The sequence below is a fragment of the Grammomys surdaster genome, unplaced genomic scaffold, assembly GCF_004785775.1.
Source record: "Grammomys surdaster isolate TR1022 unplaced genomic scaffold, NIH_TR_1.0 126219, whole genome shotgun sequence".
Lineage (NCBI taxonomy): Eukaryota > Metazoa > Chordata > Mammalia > Rodentia > Muridae > Grammomys > Grammomys surdaster.
The window spans coordinates 3918639-3940208 of NW_021621022.1; the positions used below are offsets into that span (position 1 = coordinate 3918639).

Below are 21570 nucleotides of genomic sequence, written 5' to 3' on the forward strand. Positions count from 1 at the left end.
GGACTGGTAGAGATCAACTCATTGTTCGCTGGATGTTTTTTCCTTAGGGTCAATGCCAAGCTTTTGCAAAACGCACATTCATACTAAAAGAATAATGTCTGAGCCTAAAATGAGAACTGTTTTTCCTGGGGAATCAATCTTTTTTTTTTGGGGGGGGGTTGCAAAATCATAGGTAGCAAACCAAGTAAGTAAACTTTTAGAATTATGGTTGCAATAAAATCTCTGCTTTTGGCTAAGATCTCGTGAAGAATCAGAGCATACTGGTCTCTGGTTATTCTGGTACTTCCTGAAGCCTAGCTTTTCACTTACCATGTCTTGGGTTCATGACCATTTTCAGTGATAGCCAAACTATCAGAGAGTAGCCTTCTAAATGGCAAATTATAGAGAATCTTGTCTCAAAACAAAAAAAAAAACCCCTCCCTCAAGATCCCTTTTCTTAAAAACAACAATAAAAGGCAAGGAATTGTAGAGCAGTCCTTAAATCCTAGCTCTAGGGAAGCAGAGGTAGGCAGATTGATCTCTCTGAGGCCATCCTGGTCTACATACTAACTAGTTCCAGGACAGCCTGGGCTATTGTAAGAAGATTTGTCTCAAAAAACCAACCAAACAAAACTGAAATTAATTCTGATACTATCTAACAGAATATATGCTGAAAGGCTATTTAGCCACTGTGTACAGGTTTAATAAGCTTCCAAGAGATAACAGTAAGGCTACTTTGGTGACAAGTCTGCCTAAGGATGATGGCTAAAAGACAGTCTCAAGATAGAATCAAAGTCTGGGCTTTGGAAAAATACACTTTTTAATCTTATTTTACACATTTGTACGCAGTGCCAGCAAAGGTCAAAAGAGGGCATCATATCTCCCAGAGCTGGAGTTAGTGTTGGCTGTGAGCTGGGACTCAAACCCAGGTCTTCTGCAAGAGTGAGCAACCTCTCTTGTCCTAATCTGAACTTTTAATGTATGGCATGTCACCAAAGCAACAGAACAAAATAATTTGTATGAGGCACTATATCATACTCAGGATTCCTATAGTGTATAGGTTTCCAAGTACAGTATAAAGAGGACATACATTTTGTACCATGAAACTCAGCAGGATACTGAAGCTTCTTCAACCAAAAGTCAAGCAAGTAGAACACTGACTCCTGAGTCCATATCTGGCCACAGCCACAAGCAAGCCCCATGTAAATTGTAATCTTAGTGTCTAACACTCTTTCCATATTATAAGAAGAACCAAGATCACCTTTGATCCTGCCCGTTATACAGTATCCCCTAGTATCTACCACAGGACAGATGCAAAGTAATCGCTGGAATATTTGAACCCTAAAAAGAAAAGGCCCACTTGTTTCCCACATTTTTCAGTTAGTCACAAGCTAATCTCCCTGTGTGCCAGTGTTTACACATCTAAAGTTTACATTCTGATGAAGCTGTCATACCTCACAGTGACTCTCATTATACCAAGAGTCACTTAATTGTGCTCTTTCTTTGTAGACTATGGCTACAGAGGGCATGCAGAGCACAGGCTGTCTGTTCTACTTAATTGTCAGGGACTAGAGAAATAGGGGTGTACCATTGTTTGTTAAAAATAACAACTGCTGCCAAAGCATCCACAAGAGAACAGGGAAGACTTTTAATCCACCTCAAAAGCATTGTGATAATTTCTCTTTTAGCTATTTTTGTTTGACCAGAAAGGAACCAGGAAGTATAATTTGCCAATTTTAAAATGCATTTAAGCACAGTTCATCTTCTTATTGGCTATGAGAAATGGATTGGGAGAGCTTTACTTGTCAATAAGTGGCAAAGTTTTGTTGTTTTTCCTCAAATAGTCTAATGGATCAGAATGAGGTCATGTCCAGGCTCCTGCTGTCTCATGTAAATGCTAAGGACTTCCTTCTCTTTGCAGAGGCACAGGAGGTACAGCTCATTACGTTCCACTCGAGTAATTCCACAAGGGTATGGGAGAGGAGAAACTCATTTTAAAATTCAACTTCCAGTACCTATTAATTCCAAAATTTATAGTTTATTCCCCCAGCATTTCCTATTCTCAACCAGCGGTGACATCAGGAAGGGGGGAAAGGAAGAGGAGCTGATGGCAAAACTACGTCGGGGAGGCAGAGGACATGCGCTTTCGTCCTCACTCACTGCAGAGCAGAGCTCAGGAGCTCAACCCTGCCACCACAGTACAATGGTCAAGGAATGGAAAGACAACAATAAACAAAGAGAGTAGTTTCAGTCACTTTTGTTGGGAGCCACCTTGCTCAAACATTAACTGCTTTGTCAGCCACACATGCTTACTGAGACAAAGTCTTGGCCTCTGTGGGAAAGTACTAACCCAGTTGAGAACAAATAGCTATAGATCTCTGTGGGAAAGTACTAGCTTAGTTAAGAACAAATAACTACAGATCTTATAGACAGGTACCTAGCAACCTGTTCTGCTCTGTTCCTTCTGCTGAACTTTTCACCAAGCCAACATCCTGTTCTTGAGAACACCTGTGCTCCCCAGAGACAAATCGACCCTATGTCACCCCCCTACCCCATATCCTGCTTCTATGAGCATATAACCTGTGTGGGAACAATAAAATTTTGACAATTTGATCAGACCTCTCTTCTTGCTGTCCATTCTTCGTGTCCCTTGTCCCCCCATTCTCTCTTTCAGGTGGTTCCCCAGTCCCCATTCACCGCCCTGTGGGCCAGGGCAATTTTAGTGGGGGTAACCTTAAATCCTTCATTAGTACTTACCTTTAGATTGACCTAACGGCCTTAAAATTTTGAAGAAAATTGAAAGACACTATACTCCTCTGTATCTCCTCTGAGCCTGGCATGTCTGGAGTAGACATGGCTAACAGCTCCTAGCGCCGCTGAGGCTGTGGGACCTCCTTACCTACCCTACTCGCTCAGTCACATGTGTATCACCCTTGGAAGCAGTAGCCTCATGCCTAGTGCCATGCAGCTTATTTGCCTGCAGAGTCTAATAAAATGCTTGCCTGGAGCATATAAAAGATGCCACTGAAATGCCGGGTAAAATACACTGAGCATTTGGGGGGTAATTCTTTTTGGCAATGGCACTGTCTATAATTCCATCTTGACAATGCACCTTAATACCAAGTTGGCAAATTTTTAAATTTTTATAAATAACAATGTCCCTTTATAATATAAAAACAGAGTCAGAAGACTTTAGAAGATTTAGCACGGCTGGATCGCCAAGCTACTTCCTTCCATGTATAGAAAAGGGAATCTGGTCAGGCTCTGACTTCAGAAAGGAAGTATGGACAGACTTTTCAAGCCTGTTTCAAATTTTAAATTCCCATGCTGTCCCATAAATCAACCCCCACTCAAACCGTAATCTTGGGTCATAGGCATTGAAAAAACAAAATCACTGCCCTTGGTTTATATGCGGGAGGGAAGCGGCAGCGCAGAAGCCTTGGAAAATAGACGAGGAAAGAGCATGGGATCAGAACCCACTGTGTCAGGGATGCAAGTCGAAACGTCCAGAAAGCCAAGCTTGTAGCTGTGGATGCAAGATCACTTGCCACTCTAGCCTGACTCAACAATGCTCACAGCACTGCAGCCCTGCCGCTGGCATGGCCTGCCTTCTCTCAACCCACTGGAGCATCTGCTCACAACCACAGGAAGCAGCTTCCGGGTTTCTGCAGTGTTTCCTCTCCCCCTGTTCTGGTGGCCAGTCACTTCTGTGGTCCCACCCACTATTCACTGCTGCTGCAGGACCAGAGCTTTTCAATATGCCTCAGCAGTGTGCAGTGTTCCTCAGACCAGAGTGAATGGCGACCTCTTCTCCTTGCATCCCCGACCCCCACCAAAAAAGAGATGAAGTCCTCCAGTATACCTTCAAACTCTGGGCTCAGGTGATCTTGTCTCAGCTTGACATACACCTGGAACTGCTCATAGGGGCCACTATGTTCTGTTTGAACTGTTTTCATTTTAAAAGAAAGGCACAGCAGAATTTAGCTGGTTGAAGTGACAACTTTATAAAATTTCAGCTAAATAAAATCACCCTGACAATTATTAATATATATATTATTGTAATTTAGATTTTATTTACTTATTTTAGGAGGGAGGTGCGCGTGGAGGTCAGAGGTCAACCTGCATGAGTTGGCTCTCTCCTTTCACTGTGTGCGCACCAGGGATCCCGTTTAGGTTGTCAGGCTTGGTGGGAGGGGCCTTCAATCACTGAGCCATCTCATTGGCCCTAATTTCTTTTTTTCACCTTGATCATGTAGTGGAAGGAAGGACACAAGCTATTAAACACACAGCACGTATGCTCTTTAAACATTTAATAGTCATGAAATCACTGTACTCATACAGATGGCTATCATCATGTTTTCAATTCTTTTCACTTATTTTTATGTAGTGTGGGTGTTTTACCTACATGTATGCCTGTGTACCATATGCGTGCCCAGTGCCACAGTGGCCAGAAGAGGGTGGCTGCCCCTGGCATGTAGTTATAGACAGGTGTGAACCACCATTTGGGTGCTGAGAATGGAACCTTAGTTCTCTGAAAGAGAAGTTCTTAACTGCTGAGCCACCTCTCCAGCCCCATGGTCATTACAATAGTCATTTTTTAGCAAGTGACTTGCCTAGGGATACCTAGAACATATCTAGCATGTATTCCTAATTACTATATCATCAGATACCAAACAAAAAGAAAAGAATACAAAAATATAAACACAACATTTAAAGCAAATAATTTAAATTTTATCACGTCTCTCCATCTTCATCTTTCTGTATGTGTATCTTCTGCTTTATTATTAGTACTCGATTACTACTGTTTCTTGAGACAGTCTCCCTCAGCAGCTTAGGTTAGCCTGAACTCGGTATGCTTTCCAGCCTCCTGGAAACTCATAGGTGATCCTCCTGCTTCAGCCTCCTGCGTGCTGGAATGACAGGCTGGCGCTGCCATGACCCAGCTGGCCTTATGCTTTATCATGATAACACAACTGCCCCATCTGTTTCCCATCTCTTCATCTGCGTTCCCTCATGTCTACTAAGCCAGGACCATCCCTCACTGTGGCATTCCACTTAGTAAATTCACCACTATTGATATCGCCACTTGCTAAAAAGCAATCACATCTAAATGTAAAGAGCTAAAAACACACTCATTTTCTTTTTCTCAATGTTAGTAACTTGCCTCTGAGATTGAGGAGCTGAAGAGATACTTTCTTCAGCAGGTTCACTCAATTCAGCAACAAAAGAATAATGAGGAAGAGGAAATATTCTTTGTGATTGTAATAAAAGCTTTAGGAACAAAATTAAAAATAAGAGAAGTCAATTTTTACCTAAGTAAGTGGTAAGTCATGAGTGTGTGGTTTTCTCATTTAATAAAAAAATTAGCAATTCTAAGCATCTAGACGAAGTGGGAGGTGAACAATGACGTCTTTGCCACTTGAGACTGTAACACTCAAGACAGTTCGTTACGATCTGTCAACACTGACGTGGAGAGGATCTCTCCACAAGCTGATTGCTGAAGGCAGCATTAACAGACTATCAGGATTTGCAGGAAAACGGACTTCTGACAGAGACCATTCTTCAGGATGATGGCTCCCCAGGGTTAGCCTGCTCATGGTGTCCAGGCTGGACCAGCCTGTAGCTAGCTAGAGAGCTCAGTCTCTACACAGGCTACCCTCCAGTCCCCACCTGGTGAAGAATTCACTGGAACTCTAAGTAAAAAGAGACAGGCACGAGACACCAAAACCTTACACTAACAAACTGTCCTGGGAAGAATTCCAAAATGCTAAAGACCAAGGGAATGAAATTACAGAGCCCTCAAACAACATTCTAGAAACATGCCTTATAAGCCGATTGATCTCTTCCATACTAATTCTCCCAGGAGGCAGTAATACACTGTGCAAAACGCATCTGTGTGTCAGACACGTCTCACATGTAGATTATGCGCACGTCAGGTTCAGGACAGGGACACCAAGTTTAGAGCTTTGATTTAATTTGTTTGCCATAACACTGTGGCTGCAATGCTATTTTTGCTCACGACAGCAGTTATTCCAAGAACCTATTTTTGGAAACTTGAGTTTTAGGGGAAGGAGACACTTATATTCAAGCTTGTTTTCTGTGCTGGTGCCTTGGCTTCTGGGGCAAGTATTTTAAATTAACTTCTTAAAGTTATTTTGTTGATTTCAAAGGTCAAAAAAAAACCCACAAAATTCATTTTCCTTATAATTCTCAGGCTCTATGTTTACTGGTGGGTTTTTATTTTGTTTTCTATTACAGAAGATGAACGTGTCAGAAACAACCCAACAACAAAAACATATTGAAGGTAAACTGCTCTGTACGAAACAACAAACACGCAGTAGAATCTGAATGTACAAATAGACTCGTCTGTATCTTCTTAGTCACTCACTCAGTAAGTCACTTTGTTACGCCATGGCTCCAGGTAACAGCAGCCACTGCAGTCACACATCACTCGATAGATACTGCCAGGTACTCTTGCAGTTACTGCTGAGCCTGGACAAGGCTTCTCCAAAGCTGTTGCTTTTTCCCACCTTTCTTAACTGGGTTAGAGAACCTGTGGTGTGGTTTAGAAACTTCTTTTACCTTCTTCCTTTGATATGAAACAGGGGTAGGAGCCGGGCGGTGGTGGCACACGCCTTTAACCCCAGCACTTGGGAGGCAGAGGCAGGCGGATTTCTGAGTTCAAGGCCAGCCTGCCTCGTTTACAGAGTGAGTTCCAGGACAGCCAGGGCTACACAGTGAAACCCTGCCTCGAAAAAAACAAACAAACAAACAAAAAAAACAAAAAAAAAAAAAGAAAAGAAAAGAAAAGAAAGAAAGAAAGAAACAGGAGTAGGAACAGTAGCCAGGCCTCATGCTCTGTGTTCCAGCCACAGACACATGATACAACTGTTTCCCAAGCTAAAGGCACACCATGGCCAGATCCTGAAACACACCTAGGGAGAGTATACTGGGGCCTGGCTCCCAGGCTGCAAGCCTCCAGAATTCAAGTCCATCTTGCACGATTTCTTTTTTCACCGAGAGCTGTTTCTGATCTCTCCCCCAACACTGCCTCATTACTGGAAGGGAGTTGACTGAATGAGTGAAGGGCAAGTTTTGGGGAAGTCCCAGTTTTCATCTCACACTATCTGCAGATATAGGACTATCAAATGTAAAACATTTTCCATTTTAAAGACATAAAAACCTAAGCCTAGCTTATTGGTAATATATAGCAAAAGTTTAATAAGTAACTGATCAAAGATTATCCAATAATGCCTTCCAAACTCTCTATTAAAATAGACAAATCTTTAAAACAACAAATAACAGGAAATAAGACAAACCTATACAGATAGAATAAATCTGTATTCCTCATGCTCCCGTAGTCCAACATCAATTATATTCTTCACACTTGTGTTGCATCTTTTCCCTGTTAAAACCTTTATAAACAGAAGGTTGAAAGAGATAATAATCCAGGGACGTAAGATTTAGGCTAAGAAGGCCTCATTCATGTGCTAAGAGCAACTGGTTCTACATCCAGATGAAAATGGCTTTGATCTCAAGCAACAGGATTCATATACAATTAGTACTGTAGAGAAACACGTGGAGTTCAGCAGTTCACTGGATTTGTAGCCTTAGGAAGTCACTTAACCTTCATGAACCTTGGTTGCCTCATTTGGAAAAGGACCACAGTGGGATCAATGTGGAGGGTAAACAGGGGTGCTCCTGATGGCAGACTAAACAATGCCTTCCTTTTCTATGTGAAGTTTTGTTAAGGTATGACTCACATGTAGAGCAATTTACATCTGAAATGTGATTTTAGTATATTCATAAAAGCATAAAAGCAATGTGCTCTTCAGCTGTTTCCTGGCCCCCAGACCTCTGTCTTCCCTAGTCTGGGCCAGTACCAAATATGTTCTTTTTTTTCTACAAATTTGATTACTCTGGGTATTTTCTATAAATAGAACCACATAATATTGCCCCTTGTAATAATCAATGATTTTGGGAGTCAATACTGGAAAAATGAAGTACATAGGACAGAGAATGCAATGAGGTCAGTAAAGAAAAAAAAGCAACATTCACAACATTTTATACATATATGAATATGATTATCTACTATAAGCAAAACAATGATAAGTCCCGGGGAAATGCATCACTGAGGTGCTTTGGGTATGGTAAAGTACTGGGAAACTGTGCACACGCCCATGTCTCTGCACATACATGTTAGCAGGCTGTAGTTTGTGGACACTCTGCTGTAAGGGTTTTCTTTTTCTCACTCAAATGTAAAGCAAGGCCACCACAAGAAAAGAGCTTGAGTTTTCAGAGCGAACATGAAGTGTAAAATAATTTTAAGAGGAAAGGGTAAGCCAGGAAGATGCAGTATGAGTACCTGATAGAATTAAAGATCTCTTTGAGGTTTGTGATCATAAACTTAAAATGAGATAAATCAGCAGGATTTTAAGGCGTTGTTTTTTTTTTTCCCCCTAGCTACAATCAGTTGCAAAAAAAAAGCAAGCTGGGCAGTGGTGGCGCACGCCTTTAATCCCAGCACTTGGGAGGCAGAGGCCAGCCTGCTCTACAGAGTGAGTTCCAGGACAGCCAGGGTTACACAGAGAAACCCTGTCTCAAAAAACCAAAATAAATAAATAAATAAATAAAATAATAGAAATAAAAAACATGCAGAAACTGTGTAAGCTGGAAGATGTAAGCAGATGAACCTATACCCTTGAGCTATAAATAACTTACGGATGGTGTTTCCATGTCCAGTGCCACGATACTATCTGACAGTCACCTCAGGTAACTTCCTACCTGATGCTGGAATGGACTTACTCTGAAGACAAACACTCTCAACAAGAACTACCAGGAACATTTTACAATTTGGTCACACGCATCATCTCCATTCACCTAAGTTCCCAATGATTCTTGGCTGGGGTTGGCTGGGGAGCGAGGATCAAATCTTGTTTAACTCTGAAGTTTATCTTCTTTTACTCTGTCGTTACACTTAAATCTTCAGTTTAGAAACGTAAGAACTGGAGTCTAGGGATGCTGAATGATTTTCCAGGCTGATCCATTTTCCAGTGGTACAGACACTGCATCCTCAGTGGATGCCCGACCATCATCCAGCTAAGCTCCTTTTATGCTTCTCTGCTACTGCCCTTCCCATGCTCCTCCTATAGCTAGCTATATTGTCTTTCCTCACACTCCTTTCTGATAGTTATTATTCCTTCTATTCATGTTATCCTGTTGTCTTTGTACTATCATCCAGCCCTCATCACTCAGGCATAGCTAACTCTGAAAGCCTTCTAATCTGGCCTCCTATGAGTCACTCATAATATTACAATGTCCAGAACAGACACATTTACACGAAGACTAGTGGTTACATAGAATTAAAAGGGTTGAGAGGAAAGGAATGGCTTCCATTGGATCCTAAGGTTCTGAGGGCACAGTAACAGTATTGTAAAAGTAAATGTGGTGACATTTACGTGACTATAGATACATTCAAGGCATTAAACAAGTGAGCTCTATCTCAATGAAGTTGTTTTTTATAAGTACATGTACACATGTGTGGAGGTCACATGACAACTTGGTGTCGATGTCTCTCTCCTTCCATGTTTATGTAGGTTCCAGGGATTGAGCTTAGGATGCCAGGCTTCACAGCATGTGCTTTATCTGCTGAGCCATCTCAATGGCCTTTTCTTTTTTACTTCTTTATCCAGACCACTACTGATGACATTCAGGCTTCTGTCAGTATTCTGATAGTATATTACAGTGGTTTTTTTTTTTATGTATTTCTGTCAGTAGAAACAGAAGTGTGGCTCTAAAAGGCAAATCTAGAGGTAAGTGGACACAGCCTGGCTCTCTTCCATGGGAGCTGCTCTGGTTTACATTTCCATAGCAATGGATGAAAATGCCACTTATGTAGGGCCTAATCAAGAGAAGACTTTGCCAGACTGTGTTTGCCAGTGTGACAGGTGAAGAATGGCACCTCAATAGAATTTTAATTTGACTCACTCTTGATTCAATGTAAGTGTCTTTGCTGGGGTGCAGTAATTTATACCAAGGCTGGTACAGGAGGTCTGCCATGAGCTGGAGGCTACCAGGGCCTAAGTGAGACTGTCTCAGGACAGCCAAAACAAGTGAGAATAACAACAATCGTTTTAGGACTTTTACATGTGCTTAGTAGACTTCTTCATTACTCTTGTTTCTGTACAGTTGTTGGCCTTACCTTATTTATGAACTCTCTATATTCAGGGTGATGCCTTTCTACTTTACTTAGTTTTCCCCCAGAAGTTCTTTTTTGTTTGTTTGTTTAGTTTTTTGTTTTGTTTTGTTTTTTCGAGACAGGGTTTCTCTGTATAGCCCTGGCTGTCCTGGAACTCACTCTGTAGACCAGGCTGGCCTCAAACTTAGAAATCCGCCTGCCTCTGCCTTCCAAGTGCTGGGATTAAAGACATGCGCCACCACTGCCCGGCCTCCCCCAGAAGTTCTTTCCACTTACATTTATCTATCATTTCATTTCTGTTTTTGGATTATGAGATTCAGTTAGGAAACATTTTTCCCATTTCCAGGATACAAAAGGATAATGTTTTCTTCTATGTACATAAATTCACTTCTCTAATTGATTTGAAATTTATCTTGGAGTAAGGAATGGAATAGTTTTGGACTTTTATCCTATGCTAACATAGTTGAATAAGGCTTACTTGGCTGGACATATGTATTTATCCAAACATCCAGTCTATGCCAAAAAGCAGGATGCCAGGTGACTTCATGTTCCACGTCTGAGAATACAAAGCTCATCCTGGAGGATGCAGGTCATCTAGACAATTGCTTCTTGGTGCTTTGAAAGGCTTTCAGCATTTCCGAGCAGCCGTGCATGAGCTATACCTTCTCTAGCTGTGCCAGGTAAGATGAAACAAAGCCAGAAAATACCTAGTCCTACAGTGTGGATATTTCATTAAAATTAAGGTTAAAAATACGTTAGAATTAAATAGGAACCTTACAAAAAGAAAAAATGTGGTCACATCCCTTTGACTAAAATTTAGTCAGTGTGATTCTATGAAAGAAAAACTCAGAAGTAAAGGGAACCCCAGTCTCTGAGCTTCAGGTTCGATCCTAAAACATACGAAGAGAGTCATCTAGTATTTGCACAGTATCATCTACTATTTGTATGTTCTCAACAGTTGATCCTTACTCTACCGATGTTATGTGATAAATGCACTTTGGTATATTAGTGAAAAATTTAACTGACTGAATCATTGGTATAATTAAAACCCATACTAGGCACAAAATAATATCAAAATTTATTCTGTTACCCAGAGAGAAATATACAACGTTGTGACTAATTTAGGTTAGGCATTGTTTTCATTCCCATCTGCTATGTGGAAAATTTGAAATAAACTTTCAGAAAGAATCAAACTTTACAAACGAGGGAAATGGGGCAGATTGTAATCAGATTTCCAGAACACTAACGTCCTCCCCTTCTACTGTCGTCAGTCAGGAAGACACTGGTTTATTACTGAGCATATGTCTACTCTTGGCTACAGTCAAGAGTGAGGGAGAGCTTCTCACAGCAATGGATAACTGACAGTTCCATTGTGGCTACCTATTCACCTCATGTACACCATCTCAACTCCACCATCTGAACTCCCAACACTGGAAAGCCTGTCCTCCTTCAGGCAGTGATATCTATGTGTTGGGAAACAGCAAGGAAGCAGGTGAAAGAGATAGAGCAAATGTCCTGGGTAACATACTGTCGGCTACTGACAATTCTAATTTTGAAGACAAGCAAGATACAGTTTTGGCGTCTGACTTGATCACAGCCTGATCAGGTTTCTGGGACTTCTAAATCTACATCAAATGTTTCGTCCAGACTACCACACTAGTGGTCAGATTAGAATCCTGCATATAATCACTTATGCTGGGATGTGGGGGCTCCTTAAAGGATAGTTCTACTGTAGAATACATACTAAATATAGCACTATGTTATAAGCATGTATTAATACCATGTCAGACAGAAAAAAACCGAAGCTGTCAAAAGTAGTCAAAGCAGACATGGATCAGGTTCTGTTACATGTACTTTTTTTTTTTTTTTTTAAGGCTTTCGAGACCTGGCTGTCCTGGAACTCACTCTGTAGACCAGGCTGGCCTCGAACTCAGAAATCCACCTGCCTCTGGGATTAAAGGCATGTGCCACTACTGCCCGGCTACTTGTACTTTTTAACCATTGGGATCCATTCACTGAAATTGTCCCTCTTCTGCAGAAAAGTGAACCTCAGTGTTCTCCTTTATGGTTCAACACTGATGAAAAACAAGCTCCATAGAGGTTTTTCAAAATAATGGAAAAATATACATTTAAAAATACTAACTCTAGGCTAGGTATTGGTGGTGTATGCCCTAATCCCAGCACTAGGGAGGCAGAGGCAGGAGGATCTACACAGAAAAACCTTGTCTCAAAAACAACAACAAGGGCTGGAGAGATGGCTCAGTGGTTAAGAGCATTGACTGCACTTCCAGAGGTCCTGAGTTCAAATCCCAGCAACCACATGGTGGCTCACAACCATCTGTAATGAGATCTGATGCCCTCTTCTGGTGTGTCTGAAGACAGCTACAGTGTATTCATATATAATAAATAAAGAAATAAAAAAAAAAAAAAAAAAAAAAAACCAACAACAAAAACTCTAAAATCTTAACTCTATAAAGATTGTTACCTGGCACAGGACAAAACGAAGTTGTAAAATAAGCTGATAGATGCTAACTCCAGTTTTATGAGTTCTCTTATCTCATCAATACAGCAGCTCTAATATTTTATAATGCCTGCAGAGCTAGAATCTGGACTTCAAATTATCTTTTAGAAACAAAACTGGACTAGCAAGTGTTTCACCTACCTTTCCATGACAGCTAGGCACTCCTTTCTCCAGGTAAATCTACTCCCTCGTCGAAGCCGGAAGGTTCCGGGTGTGGCGGAGACTGGAGGAGGTGTTTGTCTCCATTCAGGGTCCTCTATTGGAATGGGGGCAGGTCTCATACTTAATGTAGCCCCTGGAATAAACAAGGCATTTTTAAACAAAAACTTCGCAATTAAAAAAATCAGCATTATAAAGATACCATGAAAACAAGACAATGAGTTCTGAGTATGAGCTTTTCTTTGTCCACTGAAACTTGAAGTCCAAGATATTTAATATTGTTATTTTAATTTAAAAAAAAAAATCAAGGAGCTGGAGAGGTGGCTTAGTAGTTAGGAGTAATGACTGTGCTTCCAGAGGACCCTGGGTTCAATGTCCAGCACCTAAATGGCAGCCAACAACTATCTGTAACTCCAGTTCTAAGGGATCTGATGCCCTCTTCTGGCCTCTCCTGGATCTGTACACACACAGTTCACAGACATACACGTAGGGAAAACACCTATACACATAAGATAAAAAATGACTAAAGAAAAATCCTCAAGAGGTAAAAGCCTTTTTCTTCAAAAGCCTGTGAGAGTCACCACATCTGCCGCCTGCCCATCTGCCCATCTGTGTCCCTCAGTTCCATTAATGCACTGCACACAAAGCATGAGACCTACCTCTTCATAGGAAGGCCTGGACTTTCAGTTGTTATGCCTTTTTTGAAATCTCTATACTAGGACAGATGTGGTACTCGTCTTAATCTCACCACTTGGAAGTCAGAGGCAGAAGGATCAGAGCTATTAAGTAACCTCAGATACACAAGACTGTCTCAAAAAGAAAAATGTCGTGTAATTCAGCAGCAAAGGAAATAAGAGAGTGCTTTACAAGACTTCAGTGAGCAGGATTCAGTCTCTATAGGTCTATTACCTACTAATAATCCTATATTATTTCATCTCTCAACCATAACAACTTCAATCTGACACAGTTCACTAGATTAGCTTTTCTCAAGTAGCTTCAACCAGTTATAACTTGCTAATTCTTGATGTATTACATGTCTTTTTCTGTGGCTTGTTCTGGACTTGAGAGGCCACATTGTCTCAGGCTTGCATGGACTTAGCTCACAGATCTGAACAGAGATCATGCTTCCCCAGAGGGCTCTGCCTCCTGTTCCTCTTGTACTACATGCACTGCTAAATTCATCTTTCCCAAACATAATCACAGTTATATCACTCTTCTGATTAAAGTCTTCAGGATGCTCCTTCTGACTATAGTTTGATGTAAACTTTTTTTCCTTTTGAGACAAAGAATAAAGTGGCCCAGAATTCCTTCCTCCACCTCTCAAGTACTGGAAGTATGAGCATGCTTCGCTATGTCTGACTAATCAAAACTCTTAATAATATGTCCTGGAAAGGCAGGTTAGAATTCAAGGGGTTTATGTACATATGAATACATGTTACTCTCACACAATGAATACATGTTTCTTCATAATAGGAACTGTTTTCTATCATATCATCAAGTAACACCATGAATAATGTCACTATTCCAATACACATATCTCTCCCCCTGACCCCCCACAAACCCTTTCTTCGTACTATGTTACTTAGGCTAGCCTTTAACTCCTGAACTCAGTAATTCCTCCTGCTTGAGCATTCCAAGTAGTTGGAACGAAAGGTATGCAAAATGTGGGCATAGGTAACCCCCCTCCTAAAGGCAACATCTTTATTTGTATTTTCTTGGATGGAGACCAATGGTTTAAGGCTAGACTGTCCTTTTCAAACATACTATCTTTCTGTTTCTCCCTTATTAGTAAATCTTTTCTTCAAATGGCACTAAAATATTTCAGATTCACCTCATCTTTAATTATCCTACCTCCCCCCCCCAGATATTATATAGCCAGTCTATACTCAAATTTCATGAATTTTACATTCAAAATAAATCCAGTATAAAAGTTTCTCTTTATATGCATTGCTGATTTAACAGCATCATCTCTCACAACCATAACTGCCCAGGGCAAGTCAGAAGATGAACTTTTACAATAAACTGTAGATCTGGGTAGGTCCTAAGACACCGACAAAGTCCAAAGCTAGATCATAGGGAGCTTGGTACCCTCTGTCTGCATCTCCTTGGATGCTGGCTTATCTGTCCTTTAGGAGTCAGATCCACTGTACATGCTAACCATGTAGAGAGGCTGCATAGAGTGAAAGATGCTCCCCAGATCTCCAGATGTTTCTGCTGTTCTACCCTAGGGCCTGACAGTGGAGGGAGAAGCTACCTTGTACTCTCTTAAGCCAAAGTATATGCATCATGTGGATACTTCTATAGCTATTTTACAGAGAGAAATAAACATCCAGACATACAGTCCCAACAGAGGCATATTGGTAACCAGGCTCCAAGGGCTCCATGGGTCCTTCCCTGCTTCCTGGTGGCTGTGCCTTTGTGTAGTGCTTTCCCATTCTGTACTCATGACTAGACTGTGTGATCAGCAGCATGTGGCAGTGAAAGCATGGCTTCTCCAGAAATCAAACACCAGGGCATCTTTCTTTTGTTTCTTTTTCAGATCACTTGCTCAACGAAGGGGTTGCTAGGTGAGAATGGATGCCGAGGTTCTTGAGGAACTGCTGTCTCTGGTCATAAGGCAGTAAGGAATAGGGATAGCCAACATCCATGTGAATGGCCTTGCATGTGGACCATCCAGTTCTAGTGACTGCAGCCCTGGCTGATGGCTTGAATAAAGGCTCATGAGGATGTTTCTCCTGGATTCCAGATCCAGGAAATAAATCTTTGCTGTGCTAAGCTGCAAAAATGTGGCATGGTTTGTACCACAGCAGATAATTAATACAGGTCATCACAACCAAGTCCAGTTGTTATTTCATCATAGCATCCCAAATGATGAGCATGGTACTTATTCAAATGCTCCAATTAGGCAAAAAAAAAAAAATTCCTTTAAGATAAAATACTTTCCTAATAGTAGAATGAGCACCTTTTCTGTTTGTTTCTATTCTGCTATTATTATTCAGACTTTTGTTAGTTTTCGGTTCTTTTTCTATTGAGCTATAGATTTTAACTGAGTGGAGATGCAACATCAATTATTAGTCACATAGCTGTAATCAATTTTTTACTTGTCATCTACTGTATTTTTATATCATTTTAAAAATCCTAATTTATGATACTTAAGTTTGTAAGCCTTTTCATGCAGCCGATGAGTGTGACTCTTTTGTATCAAGGCTAGTAGGTTTAAATCTCTTCCATTATCATCAAGGCTAGTAGGTTTAAATCTCTTCCATTATCATCAGTGAGTTTAAATTTTTTATATTATGGTCAATAGGTTTATGAAAAGAATTTAGGGACTCAGCAGTTAAGAGCCCTGGTTGTTCTTCCAGAGCACCCAGGTTTAATTTCCAGAACCTCCCTGGCAGCTCACAACTGTAATTTCAGTTCCAGGAGATCTGATGGCCTCTTCTGTCCTCTCTGGGCACTAGATTTGCAAATGGTGCACAAAAATGCATGCTGGCAAAACACTCATACAAATAAATCAATAAACAAAGAAACAAACAAACACATAAATAAATAGTTTCTTTTATCAAAATAACCAGAGGCTGGTTCAAAGTATTTCCAATTTTTAACCAAAGAAAGTAAGGATTACAGCACACAGTAAGAGTCTAGGATAAGAATTTACCAATTTAAAGGTATATAAATTTCGCTCCAAAAAGAAAAATGTCCAAAACAACCAAGCTAACTAACACCTGTTCAAGATTTAGGCAGAAATAAAACAGAAAAGACCATGGGCTCTCTTACTCCACATTTGCCCTGGTGTAGGGATGGAGAGTTTCGGAGTAGAGGGGATGGGGAAGAAGAGAACACAAGATCAGTGAGTTCCAGCGTGTGCTGCTAGAACTGTGGCATATTCTCTCAGGCAGGCATGCAAATTAACAGAGAGCAGAATCCTAAGAGGCTAAAGGAAACAGACACTCAATGTACAATAGAAATCCCTTTGTGGTATTGGGACTTACTGTTAATAATATCAATCATTTTAAAATATCCTGCATTGTCTAGACTTCCTGTAAGGAAGGAATTTAGATTAAAATAAAGAAAGGAAGGAAAAAAGGAAATGAGGAAGGTGGGGGTGGGGAGGATAAAATCCCAGGAAAATAAAGTAGTGACTTAGTGACCTTGAAGGAAATCAAGACTACTTATGTATAAAAAGCTGAAACTGAGTAAATATTCTTAATTTTAAAAATACCACATTAATTTTGAAGTATTTTTTTTCATGTTCCATTTCTTTATCAATGTAGCAGTCATTCAGAATAGCATAAGGAGCCAGGTAGGCATGGTAGCTAGCTGCCAGGGAATGTGAAGTTGGCGATCCCCAAAGCAAGCCAGGTAGCAAGACTAGCTCTCTCTATCTATGAGCTCAAGATTGGCTGAGAGACCTTGCTTCAGTGAGTGAGGTGGAGGGAACGACTGTGGATGATTCTTGTCATCAACCTTGGACCTCCAGGTGCCCACACACATGTGTACCTGCTCCTCCCACATACACCACACACACACACACACACACACACACACACACACACACTAGAAAAAAAATTAGTACATGAAGCACTTTAAATGAATACAGATTTCTTCTAGAAAACCTGGTGTACTTTGCTTTAATTCAGACAGACAGGGAGCAGTGAATTTTGCAAGAAAAGAATAATTTTTTTTGTTTTTTTCGAGACAGGGTTTCTCTGTGTATCCCTGGCTGTCCTGGAACTCACTCTGTAGACCAGGCTAGCCTCAAACTCAGAAATCCGCCTGCCTCTGCCTCCCAAGTGCTGGGATTATAAAAGGTGTGCGCCACCACCGCCCAGCAGAAAAGAATAATTTCAAAATTAAGGCCTGTGACAGGGCAATGCACAGAAACTAGACTGAGGGAATAATGAGGATAAGCCTTAAAATGTCCCTCAGCAACACAGGACTTCTGGGCTGTCGGTAAGGACTACTCCACTTCATACATGAGTTCACACTAAAACAAAATTTGTACTCTGTTTTGGCAAATCTAAACTCATGAGGAAAAAAAAAGCCTGCTTTCATAATATGCTAATAAGCCTTAGGTTTTCAGTGCGTGCTCTTCTGTAGATTATCTTATATACAGGGTTAGAACTGGGTGAGGCCCTACTCATCAGCTAGTAAACAAAGGCTGTTAGCACTATCCACAGAAATGGAACACGGCTTCTCATCTCCGCCAACATCACTCATATGTTTTCCAGAGCTCTGGCATGCTATGTGCAAAGGACAGGTGTTTTCTTCTGACTGGCACACTGACTTATGTGCACTAAACACAAGCCTCCCACCTGATTCCGTTTAATGTAAAGCTACAGATCAGCAGCATGAGCCTGCAGGTGCCCAGCAAATCCTGCCTGCCATAGTAATGGTTGAATCAGACAAGAGAAGGCTGTGGAACTTAATTTGAATTAATAAAGGAATTTTTCTCATATCAAACACACTGAATTTAGCACTTGGTTCTTTAAGAAAACAAGATCAAGTCCATGTGATTAGCTTCCACCTTTTTATTTATAAATATTTTATTAAAATTTATTAACATTTTATTTAAATATTTTATTTATTTTATTTTATTTAGCAGGCTTTGGGATGTGCTGGGAAAGTCCGTTTACCAGAGAATAACACTGTCTCTATAGATATTGGATTATCAATACAAATAACCCTACTTTCTCTTGCTGAGTTTATGTAAAGTGAACCTGGTAAAGGAGAGACTTGTAAAAACTCGGGATGGATCTAGAGGCAGAAACTGAAAGAAGAATCGCACTAGAGAAATGCAACCAGAAGTCACTTAAGCAAAGAATCTATACACACAGCCGGCTTGTTTGCCAGGCATTTCCACAGCAGAAAAGAGAAAAGTCAGCTTTTCGTTTTGCAGCTTGCCTTAATTTTACATTTTTTCTCAAAGTGTATGTGACAAGATGATGCTATTTACATTTCTCCTGATAACCTGTCTGCTAGACAGAGGAAAGGTTATGGTATTAGCAAACTACCTCCTAATAAGCCCACCCATGGCTTATTTCCTACAAACTGCTTCAGGCAAGCTGCAGGACCACACTTCAGGAACTGTGGCCGATCTTCTCTTGGTATCTTAACATGAACAAAATTGACTTTCACATCTCTCTCTCCCTCCCCGCTTTCTTCCTTTCAGTATACACTATATGTATTTTTCAAGCATAGACTACAATGTCTAAAATTCAGAAAGCCACAAAAGGGCCATCATTCAATGGTAAAATGCCTGCCTTGTATGCACAAGGTCCTGAATTTGATCCCAAGGACTGCAAAACAAACAAACAAAGAAACAAACAAAAGACCCAGAGGTTAAATAGTTAAGTCTTTCTAGTCTCCCCTTACTAGCAGCATCCCTCTTCAGAGCTGTTTGTATCAGTTCCTAAGCTAGAATTCCCAATAGCTTCTATACTTACAGAAATCTAAACTGCCTGTGTTCGTGTGCGTATTCCTTGGAAATCAATAATAATGTAGTATATATTGTTTCATATCTTACATTTTAAACTTCTGTATACTGTTTCACTGCATGCAACTATAATCTACACGAACCATATTATAAATAACAATATTCTGCGATAGTTTCTTGTAGAGAACTTAACCACTTCTTGATGAGGTGATTCTATTGGCTTGCAAAGAAGAGCATAAGGCACTCTAAGCAGCTATTTAACAGGTAGAGAGAAGAGAATCCTAGGTGGCATGCTGTATTCAAAGATTAAAGCAACTCCGAAGTACCCACAGAAGAAGAAACATCATCATTCTTTAGACAGAATCAAAGGCTGTTTTAAAATCAACAAAGACACACCGACACCTCCAGGAAGAATACTATGCCACATTACCTCTTAGATTAAAGGTGAAAAGACAGAAGAAATCCTAAATACTGATGGGAAGATTCAACTATTATAAATACAACAGAACTACCATTTGTCTCTTACCAACTTCCATTTTTTTTAGCTGCTTGTAAAATATAACATGAAAAAAATGGAATGAAATGAGTATAGACTGTGGTTTTAAACAGGAGCCAGCAATGTAACTTCAATGAGAAGCCCATGCATGCACATAGGGACACTCGCCCTTGACAAGAGACTACCTGTGCATAGAGGGCTGTTCCCAGTGAGCGCCGTTAGTCTGCCCTGTGCTTCCCATTGGATGCCCTACATTCCAACTTCCCTCAATGTCTCTCAGAGCTGGCTGGGCCTAGCTCAGGTTCCTAGATACATTTAATTGGGAAGTAAGATTAAAAACAAAAATAAAATCACCCCAAGGTTGCATGCTAGATTCTTAGTAGGAGTCCTCAGTGAGCCTAAAAATGCTGCTGCAGCTCTTTCCTGTTTCTAGTGAAGTAATTATGTCAACAGCTTCCACCCTGCCCCAAGCTGGATGGAGTACAGCCCTAAAACCACAGTGTAGGAATTCAGATCAACAACCATTGGTCTCTATGCAAGTTCTGTCTTAGGTACCAAACCCTCTGTAAACACAGTTCCTCAGGTAGCTAGCTGAACCCTCGCTATCAGCCAGTGTGTATCTATCTGTGAAGCACACCAAGTTTCTTTCCTTCTTCATCTAGCTAGCATTGCTGTGAATTACTGGCTTTGGTATGAGTCACAGGAGAAGAAAACTCATCTTCGGGAGACTACTTAGCATCAAGTCTGACAAACTGCTTCAAGAATATCATAGAAATGTGCTGGTCTCATATTGAAACACTAGACAACTGAGCCCTTGGGAATGTAGTTGGTTGGAAACTGCGTTTAAGTGTAAGTTACCTACTGATTTCTAAAGAATCTGGACAAGAAGTAAACAGGAAGTAGTGATGTTTCAATTTTCAAAATGAAAATTAAATATTGACATGACAGGTGCTAACATATATTACCGTGAATTTTCAGTTTCTTTCTGAAATGTGGCTGCTAGAAACTATACACCTACATGGCGTTTGTGTTGAATCTCCCCTGTGAATGGTGCTGCCTTGGAACGTGTAGCAATAAAAAGAATAGAGGCACTTTTTCAAGAGATTTGCTTATGCTTTTAGACACTGCTAGAAAACATGAAAACAAAATGTCAGCTGATAAATGTTGAAGGAATGATTGATGAGATTACTTAATTTTTTATAAATTTCCCTGGAAAAACTGATTGAGCAAGGATCTTCAAGGAATGCTGAGACTGGCTAACACAGGCCCGATCATTTACTCTGGAGCAGAAGTAATCACACAGATTACTTAAAATGCAAAGAAAAGATCACGTCTCCACCTCAACAGCGCCATTGAGTACAGACACGAGCAGCACCACCATTTGACAGGCTTTACGACCATGGCAGCACGGACTTCTTACTAGTCACACTGTATGTGGGACACTCTATCAGACAGAGATTTTAAAAGTTTATGTCATTAAAAAAATAAAAAATTTGGGCTGGAGAGATGGCTCAGCAGTTAAGAACACTGGCTGCTCCTCCAGAGGTCCTAAGTTCAATTCCCAGCACCCATGTGGTGGCTTACAACCATCTGTAACGGGATTCAATGCCCTCTTCTGGTGTGTGTGAAAACAGAACACTCATATAAAATGAAAAAAAAAAAGTTTGAGCAATTTAAGAATCTAGGGAAACATTCTAATTTGCTAACCTAAAACAGATACTACTTATTAAAAAATGAGAGAGAGAGAGAGAGAGAGAGAGAGAGAGAGAGAGAGAGAGAGA

General features: G+C 40.5%; 1 protein-coding gene across 11 annotated transcripts in view; it reads right to left on the bottom strand.

Annotated features, from left to right (window-relative positions):
• Nucleotides 1–21570, bottom strand: part of Hmbox1 (homeobox containing 1) — a 129149-nt gene that overhangs the window by 24582 nt on the left and 82997 nt on the right. For all 11 annotated transcript variants that reach the window (XM_028758693.1, XM_028758694.1, XM_028758692.1 and 8 more), the window contains exon 6: nt 12840–12993. In XM_028758693.1, coding sequence (XP_028614526.1) covers nt 12840–12993 — 154 coding nt within the window. The remainder of the gene's footprint in view (nt 1–12839; nt 12994–21570) is intronic.